This window comes from Curcuma longa, unplaced genomic scaffold (genome assembly GCF_044706935.1).
Source record: "Curcuma longa cultivar G26 ecotype Majalengka, Jawa Barat unplaced genomic scaffold, ITB_CL_G26_1.1 contig_18626, whole genome shotgun sequence".
In the NCBI taxonomy this organism is placed as follows: domain Eukaryota; kingdom Viridiplantae; phylum Streptophyta; class Magnoliopsida; order Zingiberales; family Zingiberaceae; genus Curcuma; species Curcuma longa.
Genome location: NW_027430861.1, coordinates 180,502 through 199,833, shown reverse-complemented (window position 1 = coordinate 199,833; position 19,332 = coordinate 180,502). Strand labels below are relative to the sequence as shown.

Here is a 19,332-nt window from a genome sequence, read left to right as displayed (position 1 = left end):
AAAAGTAGATCTCAAACATGTTAAGGGCCAACGAAGATAAGAATAATACAAGCGTTGCTTTTGACCTTATGCAATGTTTGACTGAATATTCAAGTGCCATTTGAAAAGAAAATCATTAGTTAATGAACAATAGCTGCAGCAAGGGAAGATACTTTGGAGGTCAATCATCTCAAACAAGCACAGGATTACAAATCGTCCGCCTACTCTGAAAATTTTGATGCCACCATTAATATCAAAAGCTTGATCGAATGCATAAACGGTAAAGAATCGTCTATTGCCCCATCCCCCATTAAAGTTGGCTTGCCGAGGCTTACATTTCAGCATGTTACATATAGTACAGGGATGACTCACTGGGAGCAGCACATCTTGTTACATAAATTCGTCTGCGCAGATACCGTTTTTATTATCTGAGTTGCCTCAGCGTGCATGAGCTGAGAATTTAACCATGTTGATCCATCCAAGCAGAAATACCTAATAGATCCCGGGTAGGACCCTATATCGCACCTTGTTGCAGTACATCTTCCAGTATTTTCCATACCTGTCGCAAGTCAGAATACATCAACATTTACAACGGATCAAAGTTAAAAATAAGGAATGTATGTATGCTGACCAATTAGGATTCAGAAATGGTTCACGACATTCAAAGACGAATGGAATTAGAAACTTCATAGCAAGTAGGGTGTCCTTTGCTTACAAGGTCAACAAAGTTCACTAGAGAAAAATGGCAAGAGCCTTGTAATACATCACTGCCACAGATGCATAATCCAAGTCTTTACCAAAAAGAAACCATATTAAGTTCCAAGGATAGTCATAGAAGTTGTGAAATTCTACACTAGCTGCCTAGCATACTAATAGGGGAAAAGATGAAATATTGCAACCATTTCCATGACTTGTTACCTTAAAATTTTGAATGTTCATATGATGTTAGGATATTATTACTGATGAGCAACCTAAATTTTTTTTTGGAAGGCGTGTAAGGGTGAACCCCTAGCTTTCAAAGTCAGCCCATGAGCAGCGTGTCAAAGACTAAAGAGGGGAAGGACAAGGGACTAGAACTTGGGAAAATGAAGTATTTTTGTGGGATTTGAGGAAGGCAATGAGTAGCAAAAATAGCCAGGAGGTTGGAAGTGGTAGATGTTGATATAAGGAGGCATGGTGGATAATGGTGGCTTTTGAGGATAGAATAGGAGCACCACGAGGAGGTGCAGGACGTTGTGGTATGTAAGGTTATACGAAACTTGCAATAGATAGCAAGTTAAGTGATAAGGAGTCCTGTGATAATGCAACAGTAAGGTGGGAAAATGCGTGGAGGGATTTAGAGCCATGAATTGGTTGAGAGAAGTTGCAAAAAGAAAAATTCATGGAGAGGAAAAGATACGACAAAGAAAAGGCGAGGACATACTGGCACACCAAACCCATGAACTCCCCTTGAGGGATTGAACAACAAAAAATCCTTTTCTAAGGATTCGATCTGCTTTGGTTCCAAGTTGAGAATTACAAAGACTCAGCATGACACTTGATGATATATACCCAATATTAGGCTGAATTATCAACTCTAGCATGATAAAATACTGTCAACTCCACAGTATGGTTTAAGACAGTGAAAAAGGGCAAGTAGAAATGAAGTTTCCTTACTGTCAAATAGTGGGAAGATCATCATTACAATTAATTTTGGAAAATCAGTTTCAAAATTTGTAATTCATAAATTTCTTTATTACTCAAAAGGGAAATAATCTACCCATCAACAGGATTTAATTGACAAGTTCATTTCTAATAAAATATTTCCATACAGTTCCATTCCACAAAGCTCTCACTGCTTACAAGACCAAAAGATGCCAACCACTTAGACTTGATGGAAATTTTCTTTTCAGCAGTAACATATAAAATAGAAACCTACAAATAAGTGGGCTGGCCAATAAAATGTATAATTATTTAGTATTTAGTCATGGATTATGAGAATTTAACAATGGTACACCTGGACATTCAACATATATTAGATCAAATTTTATCCTAGATGGTATGGTTCACAATCAACAATGGACTCAAAAAAGTAGCTGTCATAAGCACAAATACTCACCAGTGTTATAGGTAGAGTTGTCTACTTCTAAATTATGTTCATGCATACTAGACATTAGCTTGGTGGAACCATCTGAAACATGTATACCAAAGTAATCAGCAAACAGAAGATAGTTAAAACTAACCTGAGACGAATTGCTGAATGCTGAATCTGCTTAAGAAACTAAGACTAGATGAGGAAGTGGGGAAGACAGAGAGAGATAGAGTAAAAAATGTACAAAAGAGGAAGAATGGCCAGAGCTGTTGCCCCTTAGTTGTGTGGAAATAAGGGTAGGTCAAGCTTCTGTACTGAATCAAATCATCCAGTTTGGTTTCAATCTGGTTTCAATGGATCCAGAGCTGTTGCCCCTTAGTTGTGTGGAAATAAGGGTAGGTCAAGCTTCTGTACTGATTAAATCATCCAGTTTGGTTTCAATCTGGTTTCAATGGATCCTTTCCCCGGACCCCGCATGGCGGGATTAATTAAAATTATCAAATAATGCATTCAAATCAATACATTTAGCTATTGCATCTCAACCCTTTGATGTCTTCATTTAGTATCATTCATTGACCTTTAATTGCATTCACATTGTCATAACCCTATTTGCATCAAGTCTAGGATGACAGACGGATATGGTTGTACTGGACCACCTTGGACATACAGTAGGTGACTTATCCAATTGAGTCTTGGTTGCCCTCATCCTACTGATAGGATCTTAAGTGGGTTTTGAGGTAGGATAATTTAATTCTTTGGGAACAGCATCTTGGCATCTAAATGGTGTTTTCAACTTTCGCATGCGCCTTTGAAGCAACCCATTTAGTGTCACTTGCATGTTCCTGCTACGCATGATAACAGCCTGCCATTTATGTGGCGGACACATTTTGATGGATGGGAGATGAAGTGCATCTAGCAATCAAGAGATTTTCACTGGCTGTCTTGAGACCATGCATCTTAGGACATGTGCGAAGCTGTATGGTGGGAAGCGGCTTTGATGCTTTGGAAATAGATGTACCCAACAGCTAGACCACCAAATGGGTGGCCATTAAGATTCAAAAATAAGTTAGGTTTATAGAAATATAAAAGCATAAGGCCCTTCTCTTTGGGCAAAGGGAAAGGTTATGTCAGAAGATACAAGAGAAAAAGGTATCCATCATCACTTTGTCTCCCTCTCTTTGATTCCAACTGCTTCCTTTTCATGACATATCAGAAACAGATGAATAGGACACCAATTGAGCATGGCCACATACCTTTCTAAACTAATGATTATCTATTGTCTATAGCATTTACAACTTTAAAGGATGGCATTGTATGTATGTTTATTGTGTGGCATTGCTACGTTCTTGTCATCACATTGTACAAGGTGACCTATAGTTGTGTATCAAATGTATTCTTGATGTCATTGTTCTTTGACAGGTATGTGCCATCTTTTCTGCCACCTCCATCTCATGGAAGAGAACTTGAGAAAAAGGTTAGTATGAGTTGGCAGACATAGTTTCAGGACAATGAATCTCCAAATTCTTTTGCCATTTCTTAATGACACTTTTTACAATGCATGGTTTTACTGATAAGATTGTAGCTTCTGTGAGGAACTTCATATCTTTCAATTATTATCTTGAAAACAAGTGGTTAGAGAGATTATACTGAAAATTTTAATGATCAACATGTTGGATTTTGCCATTTAGTCCATTGGATTCCATCTTGTGTCGAGTTCTGAACAAAGAAAAAGAGTTTTTAGAGAGATATTGCAAATATATTTATTTGTGGATTAGCATAATGGTGATGTCAAACTTTCACTTATTGATAGACTTGTGCAGACTTAGTTCTTCAGAAAAGCTGGTGAATAAAGGATAACAAGATATTTTTGATACTTGTATTGGCTTAGCTTGCAATAGCATCATTGTTAAAGTTTCCAGGCTAAATTGATCTGATTTAGTTAACTTTATTCCTCATTTTCTTTTGCTGGACAATTAAATTGATAATCTAGCTTTACTCCTTTTTCTTTCCTTTCTGAAGTAGATAGACAATCATGTGACTAACTTGTTCTGTGTTATCTTAATTCTATGCCACTATGAATTAGTCTTTGACATTAGTTATCATGCAGTTTTGGTTTTATACAGTGGCAAATTGAGTATTTGATTATTGGTCTCTCCACTTAGCATTCCAGAGCCAAGTGTCTCAAACTGAGTAGTTGTTGCTTTAATCTTCAATGCTTTATTAGCTTTTGCAAGTTGTATTTTGATATTTGCCTATTGTTTCTCTGATGTCTTCTTTGTTATTTTCTGAAGGATGATGAGAAACCTAGGGAGAAAGAGAAGGGGAAAACTCGTCATATTGATAAGTTTTTGGAGGAGCTGAAGTTTGAGCAAGAACTAAGGGAGAAGCGGAATCAAGAGCGTGAAGGGCGGCATACAGATAATACTGTTGTAAGTACTTATGAGAAATATTTCTCTAGAAAGTGCAAAGTGAATACACTGGCATTTTTCTTTGTGGTAAAATGAGAAAAAGTTGGGGGAAAACATCTGTGAATTGCTCTAAATTATAGCTTCCTGCTGGACCAATTGTGATTGCATGAATATCTTCTTTCATCTGTAAGTTAGAAGCTTTTTGCATTTTTTTCATGAGCTAATAGTAATTATAGAAAGCAGTAATCTAGGTATAGGTCAAGCAGAGAAGCAAGGCTATGCTGGAGGAGATAGAATAGGGAAAAATAAGAGCACAACATAGGATAATAGAGAAAGATGAAGCATACTGAAAATTAGAAGATAGAAGTGTCCTGAAGATAGTTTGTTTGAGTAGAGAACCACAAAATGAGTGATGGGTAATCATTACATAGTAGTGTGGAAAAGGGCATACAGAGTTGAGGTAAGCCGATAACTTGATGGTCTTATTCTCCTTTATTCAATTTGAATTACATCAAAGAGCATTCTATTTATGGGTTAAAGTGATACTATGTTTTACAAGCTGCATTTATTCCTAATTCCAAAGATTATGGTGTGTCACTACAAGTTTGAAGGCACCTGCTCATCTTAATTCTAACAAGCCAAATCCAGTTCCTACCAAACTCATTCGAAAATGATTCCAATGCTTATTGATGCGATTTCTCTTAACTTTCTGACTTGTGCCAAATATAAATCCTTTGGAACTCCCACATGTGTCTGCCAAATTGTATAATGTTGTTTGATATATAACAGTATTACTTGTAAACATTTTATTCAATTTTGATAAATATCTTAGAGGATTATTCTCTTGTGTTTCTTGTGAATTATTTATAGAATCATAAATTGTCTTCTGCACTGTATTTGCAACGACGAGATGCGAAGTGGGAGGAATGAAAAATGGAGGCAGAGGAAAGCATCCAAATTTCTCTTCTTTGCTTTAAGGAATGTAATAAGGGAAAGGGGTCTGTTCCACTGTTAATTGCAAGCTTCATGCTAAAAGAACTCTAGCATAATCTATTTTCCTCTATATTTATCACAAACATGTGTAGGTCAAGATTAATATAAAGAAAGCAATAATTACAGGGTGAGTTGGTCTAGTGGAGGATTCATTATGGATATTGGACATGTATTTGTATAGTTCATATTACATGTTACATTGTGTTGTGTATATGGGGATCATGCTTGATTAGGTCGACTATTTTCTGCAGCCTATTAGCCATTTTGATGAGTTGCCAGATGATTTTGATCCTAGCGGCAAGTTCCCAGGTTCATTTGATGATGGAGATCCACAAACAACAAATTTATATGTTGGGAATCTCTCTCCCAAGGTTGGTATCTTTTTTTCTGTCTTCAAATAGTAATATTACATATATTTTCATGAGTTTTAGAGGTGTCACTCTGCTTATGTTAGGTGGATGAGAACTTTCTTTTGAGGACATTTGGGAGGTTTGGACCCATTGCCAGTGTGAAAATAATGTGGCCACGAACAGAAGAAGAACGGAGACGGCAGAGAAATTGTGGCTTTGTTGCTTTCATGAATAGAGCTGATGGACAAGCTGCCAAAGATGAAATGCAAGGTTTTACTATCTTTAATCATCAACAATAAAATCTCGTTCCTAGCTGTTTCCATGTTTATCTGCAGCATGTTTTGATGCTCAACTTTCTTGCAAACTTCATGTATTGTAAAAAATTCTTTTTCACTAATATTTTTTTAAAAAATATGATATCAAATAGTCTAAATTAGAGAATGTAGTTTTGTAATGGTCTTTTGTATTGTATCTTATACAACTGAGACATTTTGCATCATGATTTTTTTTTTTTTAAAATAGAACTCATCTATGCCCTATTCTCATCATAACAAAACTGAAATTTAATTAGTAGAAGTCTTATTTTTTCTTGTTTGCCTTCACATTTCTTTTAATTATCTGTTTCAGGAGTGGTGGTTTATGAATATGAATTGAAGATTGGCTGGGGTAAATCAGTAGCTCTTCCAGCACAGGCATTGCCTGCTCCTCCACCTGGTCACATGGCTATCAGAAATAAGGAGGTTGTTTTACTTTCTTAAAGATTTATATGTAATGCTTCCAGTTAGGAAGCTGCATCTTGTGCTGGAATCAGCTTTCTTGATCATTAACTATGTCATTATCAGGGCAACACTGTTATAATATCTGGACCTGATGGCGCACCAGTTACTAGTCAAAGCTCCGAGTTGGTAGGTAACCTACCCTATTACTTTATACTAACAATTTCACTTTTTTAGGAACTTAGTTTCAGATCCTGCTTTCATTGTCATTTAAGTGCTTTATGAACACTATGTTGCAGTTAATGCAGAAGTTAACTGAATTTTGATTCCTGGAGTAAGCTATATTTGGATTTTCATTTCCAACTTGAGCTGAACTCTTTAAACCTGCTCGTAAAAGTTCCTTACCGATCAATCAAGCTGTAAATTTTCCATTTAAAAAACAATCCCTTATTCTGTTTATAAAAATTACAACTAAATTGTGAAAGTCTTCAAAATCTTCAGTCATACAAATTAAGGAATTTATTTTATTTATTAAGTTTTAGATGTGTAATGGTTTGGTACTTTCTCTTGTTTAGGAGGTTATGTTATTTGAGGTAATTCTTAAATTGGTAATTGGTTTGTTTAGAAGTGTAGGGTAATTTTGGTAGAAGAGTAATCTGATTGGGTTTCTTTTTTTATGTAATTTGATCTATTTCATGGTTTTTTGGGGTTGGATTTTTAAAAAGATTCAGTTTCCTCATTTTATCTCATTTCTGCTTAATAAATTTCCTCTTTGTGAGGTTTGTTCTCTGTGCAAGACTGATCTCTGTGACATTACTTATTCTTGTAGGACACACCAGAAATTTGTTTCCTATGCAATCCATTCTAATTGCATCTAGACCCAAAGACAAACTGACCAAACTTCTAATGCATCTTCTTTGTCATTTTCATGCAACAAGGCTGCTTACTGTTACAATCACAATATCTAGAAAAATTTCACTTTTACATTGTGGAGATTTTTTTTTCTTTGATATTTTCATATTACTTCTGATGCATCTTCCTGTCATTTTCATCCAATAAAAGTCAGCCTGCAGACACAACCACGATCTCTAGAAGTTAAATTTCACCAATATATCCTTGAGAAGTTTTTAAGTACCTCGATCCTTTCACAGCACTAGCAGTTAATTTCAACACTATTTCTGTCTATTTTCTGATCCTGATGGGTGTGAAAATTTGACTTATTGGCCTCATCTAACTCAATGCTAATAGATGTATTTGAGTTGAAGGTTCTATATGATCTTCTTGTCAAAAAAAAAAAAAAACTTAAGTACTCAGGACTGTTGTTTTCAAGTATTCTGAATTGTTCCAAGATCACTATGTAAGAAGTAGAAGGTAAGCACTGATCAGGGTTGGTGGGGGATGTATATCTGCCTTGAAATTACTTTAAAAATAAAATTATGTAAAACAAAATATCCATATCCATTTATACTCTGTATGTTACCTTTCTGATGAAACATATTCAATGCTTAAAGGATGTGAAAGTGTACAATTATATACTATTGATGATGGAGAATGACCCACAGATAAATGAAAACGATGAAATGTAGTTTACTAGGAGGTAAATGCCCTTCTCTTGAAGGATTTTACACATACTATTTTGTAGGTTCACAACCTCTGGATGTATTTTTAATCATGTTCCAGATTGTTTTATCCATTTACTTCTGTGTCTGTTTTATCAGTTCATGAGTAGATAATATTATTTTTCTGGCAACATTTTTTGTTGGATCAAAGTATGCTTATCTTACTTAAAACTATTAGCTTTCCCTTCAGAAAGAAACCATGTTAATTATATTTATTATTATTTTTTTCATTCTAGGTTCTTACCCCAAATATTCCAGACATTGTGGTTGTGACTCCTGAGGATGATCACCTTCGTCATGTGATTGACACAATGGCATTGTATGTTCTTGATGGTGGATGTGCTTTTGAACAAGCTGTAATGGAGCGGGGCCGTGGAAATGCACTTTTTGACTTTCTCTTTGATCTTCGATTAAAGGAACACACATACTATGTCTGGAGACTTTATTCCTTTGCTCAGGTTTAATTTTCCCTACTATTTTGGCTACCCAGATTTTGATTAAATTACTTAGCTAAATTTTCCTGACATAGTAGTTGGATGTGTATGTTTTTGGTGGAAGAAGAGATCCTACAGTAACTTGCTCAGAACTTTCTTTGAAGTCCTCTTCACTTGATTAACAAAATCTGGTAGAATCGATTTGTAAAATTGCTTTCGTGTGAGTCCACTACATGAAATGTAATCAATATATTTGGGTCGGACTGCTTAATTGGTTCAGGTTACATATGTCTTTGTTTGTTGTTGAGCTCTATTAATGCTATATATCTAGGAAAGGAATATCAATTAGATCACTTTTGTTAACTAGAGTTTACTTTGATCTCCCTTTAACACCCCTTTATTCTCCATTTCTAATTGAATTTGTCTAATTATGAAACATGTCAATGATATTTGAACATACACATTTTGGTTTAACTTAATGTTTTCTTGTTTTATCACCTTTCAAGGCTAAGCTTAATTGCTCACATGTGCTAGCATTTTTACCTCTCATAGTAACTCATACATCCATCGCCATCAAAATCAGATGATTCACCAAAACAGATTGACCGACTGGACCCATATTAGCAAAGGCTGCTTATTCTTTCTTGTGAAATTGGGCATTTTACAATGATCAGCAGAGAAGTTTAAAAGAAAAGGCTAAAGGCGGAGAGAAATTAACTAGAAATGTTTTTTATATCATTAGAAAATTGATGGAATCTGTTGAAATGTTCAGACGATCTACTTTTAGAAAACCCAGCCAATCTACCATACTTTTATCAAGTCCTAGCTTGAATTCTAGTAAATACACATGATAGAAAGTCATCGTGGTTTGCTTGAATCCAAGTTTAAATTGCTCATCTTCACTGCAGCTTGCTCTTATCCTTGCTATCACTCCCAATCTGCCACTCGCTTGAGCCACCTCTTTCTCTCCTTCTGAGTAACTATTCATCAAGTGAGAAGACAAAAATCCTTTCTTGATCAGCAGGGATTGCAACCCAACTTCCTTCAGATAAAATTGATTTGGATGTAGTTGGGAATCCAACTAAACCCTATAACATTAATATAATCAATAATCTTATTTTATTCAGGACTTTTAATAATCTTAGTAATTCTATGTTAGTATATATGAGTTTATTAATGACCATTGTTTTATTTATTAATTTTATTAATAAATATTTTTAGTTAATATAAATAATTTAAAAATAGCTATAACATGCAAATTAATTAATATAATCCAGTATTATTAATTTGGTAAATATTGTTTATAAAATTTTAACAATATTTTATTATTAATCTGAAAATGTTTTTGATAATGGGCATTGATAATACCATACCCACACACACATAACATATATAAATGATTCTTATCCTACCAAGTGCCCTTGCTGCGCCTCTTCTTCTTTTCCCTCTGCTCTCAGCTTAATCTTTTCCTTCCTCTTATCCTCCATTTCCTCTGTGTCAAGCAATACTGTTGGTAACACTGAAGTATCTCAGGGTACACCAGACTAGTCAATACTTTAATGTATCATTCTGGCTTGATACTATTACTGAAACATGCTGAGACCTTAGAATATACTATTTGGCATATGGAATCATTTGGAAACGTATTATTGCACTAGTCTTCTATCTGGGTGGTGTTCTCGTTGATTAGTCTCAAATCCTCAATTAGATTTGCTAAAAAAACCCCTCAACCTATGGAATTCTTTTCATTTCCTTAACATATTCACTTTCCCCAATTTGTTTTCATATGAAAGTGGATTCATATTTTTTTTTCCTGAATGATAAAGTATAGATTGGTTCATATCCCAATAATTTCAACTTCAGAGGTAAGTGCTATCCTAATCCAAAAATGATACTAAAGTTGGCCAGTGTAAAATAATTTAAAGAAATATACCCTAAGTTAAGTTGCTCTATGTTTTGGGGTTGGGCTATACTTGGTATAGAGTGTTTAGATTAGGCTCTATCCTACAGTCTTATGCTTTGGGAGGAAGTAACCTAATCAAAATTACTAATAAATTATTCGGGGAAGTGCTATCTTGTTCCCATTCTGTATAAATTTATGTGGTTCCAACTTCTAAGGCTTCTAATATCTTCAACTTGATAAAGAAAGTCCCTCTTCTATCATTTATTCAACCTTTGTAAACTTATTGTTATAAATATCATTTTCAAATAAAGTAGTACAATATGAAATTGTTGTTAATGTTGATAGTGAATATTAAGCAATATTAGTGGAATATCTTTTGTAAGTGGATAGTAATTATCTGGAAAAGATTGTTTAGATATGTGAAAGCCGTAAAACCTGAGCCTACTGTCTCAAACCCATGAATAAAAATGGGTCCTATTGACTTCTGTCTAATGCAATCCACTATTACGGAACTGCAGGGTGACACTCTTCAGCGGTGGCGAACAGAACCATTTATCATGATTACTGGCAGTGGGAGGTGAGCATATGAGGAGCTTTGTTTTGCAAATTTCTATTACATATTACTTTTGAGTTCTAGGTAGTTTCATAACTTTTTCCAAGTTGTCTGGATTAGCATTCTATCATAACAAACTGCTGCTTGTTTACCATAGATGGGTTCCCCCTTCTTTGCCAGCTAATCGAAGTCCTGAACATGATAAAGAATCTGCTTCAACTTTTGCAGCTGGAAGAAGCAGGGTAAGTGAGATTTTTTGTTTGAAGGGAATAGAATCAATTTCCATTTTTTTTTTCAGTCCTATGTAGCATAGTTTGAAGATAGCTTCATTAGGTGTTCCTTTAATTAATGTTGTGAGGACTATGAAATATATATAAATATATATTTTTTTTTTTTTTTATAGCGAGTCGATTTGGAGCGGGCATTGACTGATCCTCAAAGAGATGAGTTTGAAGATATGCTGCGGGCCTTGACCTTAGAGAGAAGTCAGATTAGAGAAGCTATGGGATTTGCATTGGATAATGCTGATGCTGCTGGAGAGGTAACATATCCTCTCTAATACATGTCTTAATAAGCAATCAAAAGCACCAAATTATTAACATATTGTATATAAGCACAGGTAGTTGAAGTTCTCACAGAATCATTGACTTTAAAAGAAACACCTGTACCAACAAAAGTTGCAAGGCTTATGCTGGTGTCTGATATTCTCCATAACAGCAGTGCTCCAATTAAGAATGCTTCTGCATATCGTACAAAGTTTGAAGCTACCCTTCCTGATATAATGGAGAGCTTTAATGACTTATATCGCAGCATTACTGGAAGAATCACTGCTGAAGCTTTGAAGGTGATAATATTTATTTTAATCAAAGCAATATATTTATAATGTGGGTTTACATCTGCTTATCATGATGTTTTAGTTGCCCGTGGATGCCTATGTGACATTAGTTTCTATGCATGGTGTCACAGGTGCGAATAATTTAGCATATGTGGTAGGATTCAGCATACTCTATGGATCAAGTCCTGGGCAGTTAATAAAAACAAAAAAAATTATGTAACAAAGGGGTTAGAATGCTAAAATGACGTGTGGATTTACTAGAAATGAAAAAAAAAAATCAAAGGGAAAAAGCTCATACAGATACTATTATGTGAATTTATTCAACAAGGCCTCGTTTTTGAAAAGCTCATTATTAAGGACCCATGAAAAAGATAAATTCCAATTCTACACACAAGAAAAATGTGTGGATAAAAAAATTCTTGTACATGAACCAAAACATTTTTGTATGGAAATCATGTACACCAAATTTTCAGTTAGAACCTTGGTCTGGAAGCGTTTTAGGCATTTTTTGTGTTGGAGCTATATTATAGAATTTTAAAATGGAGGATTATGCTTGGGTGTTTGTGAACAACAAGGTCTTGATTGGGCTTTTCCCCAATCACAGATACTAATATCCTTAAAAAATTAGGTGTAAGCTCTGATGTAAATGAGAGAAAATAGTTTAAAATGGTACAAACCTGTTCAACAGTTAATAGATTCTATAGTTAGGCTTAATAAATTGATTAGAGTTGAACTTGTATGGGCCTAAGGGAGATCAAAGCAAACCCAGTTAACGTAAAAAAGGGTGACCTAAGAGAATTGAACATCACTAAATAATAGATATAGCTTTGCATCAAGTTCAATGAAGGAACAATATCCATACAGCAGAATCCATGTAGTTGGGATTCATACGAGTTATTGTTGATGATGTGGGTTGGATACATGCCTATATAATTTGTCATCTGACTTATGCTCTTAACTTTTATTTGCATTGTTATGCATTTTTCTCTTACTGAACAGGAACGAGTTCTGAAGGTTCTTCAAGTATGGGCTGATTGGTTTCTCTTTTCCGATGCGTATTTGAATGGATTGAGAGCAACTTTTCTTCGTTCTGGGAATTCAGGTGTTTTTCCATTTCACTCTATATGTGGCGATGCACCAGAGATTGAAAACCAAGGTAATCATGAAGAAGGATACGAGGGAGGTAAGTCTAACCAGGATGCTGCCTTGGCTGTGGGGAAGGGAGCAGCAATGAAAGAGCTAATGGGACTTCCTCTTCCTGAGCTCGAGAGGCGTTGCAGACATAATGGTTTATCTCTATGTGGAGGAAGAGAGATGATGGTTGCAAGATTGCTGAATTTAGAAGAGGCCGAAAGAGAGAGGGGGTTAGAACAAGATGATCATACAAAGTATGGGCAAAACCAGTTCTACAGAAACATACGAGATGAAAGTAGTTGGAATGTTAATGTTGGATCAAGAGAAACTAATAGTGATAGAGAAACGAGCCCCACGATCCTTCCGTTTGCTAGGGAAGTGGCTACACGACACGACAGAGGCTCTGGTTCAACTGAGTCAGCAGTAGCTCTGGACCATAAAGCAAAATCTGATCCTGTTCTAGCTTCCAAGTGGAATCGAGAAGATGGGGGTAGCGATGAGGACAAGAGTTCTCCTGATTTGGGTTTAGGCTATTCATCTGGGAGTGAGAATGCTGGGGATTTTCGCAAGTCTGGTGCTGAAGTGGACACAGACAAGGCAGTCCATATTCTCCCTGACAATTCTTTGAATGAAGAGAAGAGGTCTGTATATGCTTCTGTTAAGAAAAAATGATCTTAAAATCATTAATTAATGTTATTGCTAATGATAATAGCATCCTTTCTTTTTCTTCTTGCAGACAGAAATTGCGACGTTTAGAAGTTGCAGTTGTGGAGTACCGTGAATCTCTTGAGGAACGAGGCCTCCGTAGTGCTGAAGAAATAGATAGGAAGGTAGCAGTTTATCGTAGACAACTTGAATTCGAATTTGGTTTATCTGATACTACAGATGATCAAGGAAGCAAGAAAAATTCATCAGGTAAGCTGGTTAAGAAATTGTATTTTCTTCTAGATCATATCTTTGTGAAAGTTTTCTGTAAACTATTAAGCTCTTTAGTTTGATATGAACTTATGCTGGTGAGTGGTTAATAGGACCATTAATTTCTACATCATTTTCCTGGACAGAAGTGATAACAAAATTCCATTGTTCGTCCCATTTATTTGTTTTTTTTTTCTTTTTGAATTGTAAATTTTACCCTAAACTTAATTTGTCCCTTTGTTCAGTGTACATTGGAGAGAGCAACTGTCTTTTTCTTTTTTTTTTTTGCTAACAGTATACCCTTTTTTTTCTAGTTTACACTATTGATCTTTGTTAATGTTGTAGTGTGATCCCTTGTAACCAACATGTAACAGTAGATATATTTTAGTGCTAGATTATTTATCTAGAAATCCATTTAATTTTAAATATTTATTCAGTTATTAAAAGGTAAATTCTTTATTCGACTACCAAAAGTTCCTTTGACTAATGTTCCATCATCTCTGATTAACCCTTCACCTCTTTGTGCATTTTCAAATCAAAATGCCTGCATGTCTCTAATTGGTGGGGGAAAAAATTGAGAATACCAATCTCTCAGTTTAACCAAGAATTTTCAATTTTAGTGATTTTGAGAGTAAAGGGATAAACTCTTGCCAAAGGCAAGGTACGACTGTGTACAATGGATCCTTTCCCCGGACCCCGCATGGCGGGATCTGCACCGGGCTGCCCTTTTGAGAAGATCACTAGTGATTTAGCCAAATTGAGAGTAGCATCAAACTTTTACAGGAACACTAAAATTTTCCTGAAGGGTATTGTACATCTAATAGTTCTGCAACTTTTACAGACAGTTTTACCTTGTCTAGCTCGGCTAGCCTTTCTAGAAGTGTACACTAGTAACTGTCAAACTTTTCTTTCTGCAGAAAGGAGATCCTCTGAAAGGAGGGAGAAATTGGATGATGTCCATGATTCAAGTAGGAAACGACGTCGCAGCCGGAGTATCAGCCCCGAAAGGAAAGATCGAACCCGAGAAAGGCATCGCGAAAAAGACAGGTCATATGGAAGTGAGATTGGGAGAGAAGGTCCACGTGAGAAGAACGGAAGTAGAGAGAGGGATGATCACAACCGTGATAAGACGAGGGAGAGGGAGAAAGATCGGAGGAGAAACGATAAGTGATTGGCTCTCATGCAGCAGTTGACTTCCGGATGACTGATTGTTCTCTTCTCACTTGCAATATTGTGACGGAAAGAGAGAAAAAAAATTGTTTGTTGAAACTTATGTTCCAGGTATGCAGATATGTTGGGGCACAGGAGGTGGAGCAGGCTTTTTGGTTTCTTCGAACATTAGCTGGATCGATATTAGAGATTCTAGGAGGATCACTCCCGTCATTACCTGTAAGTTTTCGACTTTAAACCTTTACTGGAATAACATATTTGTATGTCGAGAATGGATAGGATGTAGCTAAATTTGTGCCATGTGCAACTGTTGGTGAAGTTATTTCAAGCAATCAATCTGGACCTTTGTCAAACGTATTCGACAAAGAACACCAGTACTGATTGCGTTCGATCTGTCTCTACGAAAACGATTAAGTGTTCTCCATTTGACCTTATTGTGCTCTTTATCAATCATGCTAAATATAATGTCTTTGATCCGTTGAAGTGACTTCTCTGTAAAATTGCAAGTTGGCATCCCAGTTTAATGTTGTTCATTTGCACTAGTTCATTCTTGCTATGTTTGCAGAGGATTTGACGATCTTGTCGAAGTATAAACCTATTTCTTCGATCGAGTTGAAGTATTACTCTGGTAGGTTAGCGCATTTGAAACACTATCCTTATTTGAAAAGTTCACATCAGTTCTTCTCAGTGGGTTAGGCTGAAGGCATCAAAATTTTTGTTCTTTGCTTACCAAGAATGGTTGTCTGGCTCAGCTTTGTGCTTGGCCGATCGGGTCAGATGAATTGGGCGAGTCCGTGTGTTAGAAGGGCAGCTAGACTAGACCGGTTGGGCGAATCGACCGAGTTTGAAGAGCTAGCTTAGATTGAGATACCAAACTAGTCATTTGTTAATCCTCCCATATGTGAGATTTCATTTCAGTGACTATTATTCAAAAACAGTTATTCTTTACCTAATAAAACTAATTTGTAAAATATGATAAGACAATAATATAACAGGATTGAGCCTTTAACAGATAACAGAAATTGCATTGAAAAATAACGTATGTAGTTCTTCTGATTCGATTAATTTTAAAAACTTCAAGAAACTTCTGTGTATGGCTCCACAACGTGGTCCTTGCGTCGTGTTTGTTCATTCCTTGACTGGTTTAAACAAGAAGACCAAGACAAACGAGGAGCATGTGAAGATGTTAGTACAAAATGCTTAAATAATAATAATATATAATCGAGTGATTATATGGATATCTTTTATTATATTATTATATATATTTAAATAAATTTTATTTTATTATATCATTATTAATTAAATCTTTAAATATATGTATGTATCGTCGTATCTTAGAGTTTTTCGATATAATTCTGATTTTTTAAATATTTTTATTTTTTATTTTATTCATCTTTGTACGTTCGTATATTTATTTTGACATTTTTATATCTACAAATCTCATCTTTTATTCGTGTGTTCTAATTATAACTTAACATTCACCTTCATATAATATAATATATTTAATTATCATTTTATAGAATTTTTGTTTAAATTTTAGAAGTATTTTATGATTATAAAGAATACGTTATGTTTTTTTTCAATTATGTTACTTGTATGCAAAATATTCCTCTCAACATCTCAATTTCTCAATCTTTTTATAAAAATAATTTTAAATACTTAAGTTTTTTATTAGAGACCATTCGTTATCTTCTATCTTAATCATTATTTTATTACATTTAATATTTCTAAAATAAAATTTTATATATTTTATTTTTTACTCTATTAAATTTAAAATCATTTTTGAGTATTTCTCACCAAAATTTAAATTTAACATTTAGATCAACAATAATAATAAATAAATCTTAAAAATATTAAATTAAATAATTATACACTAATTTGTCATCGTCCATTGCACAAGTATTCAACGAGTTGGTGAATGATTTTTTTTAATTCATATTTTCAATTCTTGATTCGATTAATTCTAAAAGTAATTGATCAGGTCCCATAAAAATCTGTTATCGATCATTAGGAATACTTTAAGAAGTGTTCACGTTGAGATCATTGACAATCAATTTCCACGATTGACCCATCACCGTAAAACATCATGTTCCATCTAAATATTAGAATTATGAACTGCAACACGATCATTCTGTCAAATAATAATTTGATCCATTCAAATAATCTTACTTTTATATATTTTTTACTAAATAGAATATGTGCATGTTCCAATTAAAAATCGAACCGTGATCCTAAAAAAAAAAAAAAATCGATCCTACAGTTGCACTGTGCCCGGTCGAATGGTTTCTTTTGGACTCCACCAAAACATGCGAAAAATGTTGTTTGAAATAATCGGTATATAAATTTGTTATTTTTTTTTGTAAAAGGTGGAATCTGTCACTTTAGCGGCCCCACACGAACGGTCCCACGATTATTTATGAAAAGATAAATCAAAAATTTGTTACTTTCGACTCAACTAAAACATGCGAAAAATGTTGTTTGAAATAATCGGCATGTAATTTACATATCCACGTTGTCGTGCTCGAGTGTAACACAACCAATCACGTCCCATTCTCCTCTCTTGTGGCACAATCTTATGCTCATGTCGGCCTGTGGATAAAAATTAATAAAAAAATATTTCAAATTGGTCATGAGTTGGTGGGTGGTGGCAATCACGAGCTCTGTCATGATTTTTGGACTACAATGAATTTTGCCATCTGAAATTGAGATAATACTCTTCTTCATAGTGATCAATTATAATTTTTTGATTTATCTTTTGATAGATAATTATGAGATCGATCGATATGATATACTGTATATATATATATCTATCTGATATGTTATATATTTATTTGTACAACGTTCGAATCATTTTTGGATGTCCAGAATAAAAATAGTACCATTTATTTTTATTATTATTAATTATTTATTTATTTTACTTAAGATTACCTTGAAGGTTTTATTTTTAAAATTTAGGAGTTGGATTATAGTATTATAAAAAAATTTTAAATGAAAAAAAAATAGATGCTCATATGTGTCAGATTGTTATTCTGCATGTAACATACGCGATAGAAGATTAAAATAATTAAATATAAGGATGGATTCTTAATTATACAAGCTTCTTTTCTAAATCCTAAAATGAATCTCCCAAACTAAAGCCCATCCTAAAATGGATCTCCCAAACTAAAGCCCTAGATTAACACATTCCTCCACCCTTGCATCATGATGATGTCATCTACTCCGTCAGCTCTCTTGCAATTTTGTACCCATGAGTTTCGCTATGAGTTTTGCGGCCATGAGCTCTATCATGATCTTGCAATCGTGAGCCCCACCGTGACCCTACAATGAATCCATAACCACGAAGGATTTGTGATTGTTTAATTCAATTTAAGTAAAATAAAAAAAATTAATTTAATTTGAGATTATTAATGGACACCAAGGGGGTATTTTAATACCCGAATGAGTCCTTGGGCTAATATACACTTTGACTATTTTTTAAAATAAAAAATAAGTACAAGATATGATAAATTGCATTTAATATATTCAAACACCTTTCTATTTTACATAAACTTCTTTGAATATTAAGAGCATCCCAATATAGCTGTTAATAGGAATGTTATAACACTCCTGGGTGTTAAACACCAATGTGAAATGGTGTTCTCCACTTGAACGTGATAGTGGATTAGGCTAGCCCCTTAGCTAGTTCATCCCACATGTATTTTTTTTAAAATTATATTTATTAAACGATTAATTTTAACGATTATTAATGATTAATTTTAATTTTTATTAAAAAATTATAAATTTTAAAATTAAAAAAATAGGTAATTTTTTTAACGATTATTTTTAAAATGTATTTATTCAATATATATAATTTTGAGTGGACGGTGGGATCCATAAATAATGAGTGTTAATGTTAAAAGGAATGCGGATGAAAGAGGTATGTTGTTATAATGAGTATGTGATAGTGGACTTCATACTTTTTAATGAGATGGAGGGTATTATAATGTGGATGGATTGTGGATGCCCTAATATATAAATTTTAAATTTTAAAATAAATAATATAACATAAATTTCAATCCTTGGTAAAGTATTTGGATAGTTTAATATTAAATAAATATTTTTTAAGAAGTTAATATTTGAATATAATTCCTCTCATAATATTAAAAATTGTTAATTGTTAATGTTGGTGCTTTCAAGTTCTCGTCGCTGTTTCGTTCAATTATTTATTAACAACAGGAAGATTTCCTCGACGACTGTCTCAATCATGATCCAA

At 34.2% G+C, this 19,332-nt stretch overlaps 1 protein-coding gene across 1 annotated transcript; it reads left to right on the top strand.

The window, feature by feature from the left end:
• Positions 1–3,023: 3,023 nt before the first annotated feature.
• LOC141816914 (protein RRC1) lies at positions 3,024–15,571 on the top strand. Its single transcript, XM_074704635.1, has 14 exons — positions 3,024–3,524; positions 4,342–4,479; positions 5,703–5,822; positions 5,906–6,071; positions 6,429–6,541; positions 6,644–6,706; positions 8,373–8,594; positions 10,992–11,050; positions 11,184–11,268; positions 11,430–11,567; positions 11,646–11,870; positions 12,861–13,636; positions 13,732–13,910; positions 14,828–15,571. The coding sequence occupies exons 1-14, from the start codon at positions 3,369–3,371 to the stop codon at positions 15,079–15,081; spliced, it is 2,694 nt and encodes an 897-aa protein (XP_074560736.1). The 5' UTR covers positions 3,024–3,368; the 3' UTR covers positions 15,082–15,571.
• The last annotated feature ends 3,761 nt before the right edge of the window (positions 15,572–19,332 follow it).

What these genes read in the sequence shown, in the direction of transcription:
- LOC141816914 (XM_074704635.1), top strand. Translation starts at nt 3,369, where the DNA reads ATGTTTATTGTGTGGCATTGCTACGTTCTTGTCATCACATTGTACAAG. An exon ending in ATGCTGATGCTGCTGGAGAG is followed by an intron (nt 11,568 to 11,645) that starts GTAACATATCCT and finishes ATATAAGCACAG; the next exon opens with GTAGTTGAAGTTCTCACAGA. An exon ending in TCTTTGAATGAAGAGAAGAG is followed by an intron (nt 13,637 to 13,731) that starts GTCTGTATATGC and finishes TTCTTCTTGCAG; the next exon opens with ACAGAAATTGCGACGTTTAG.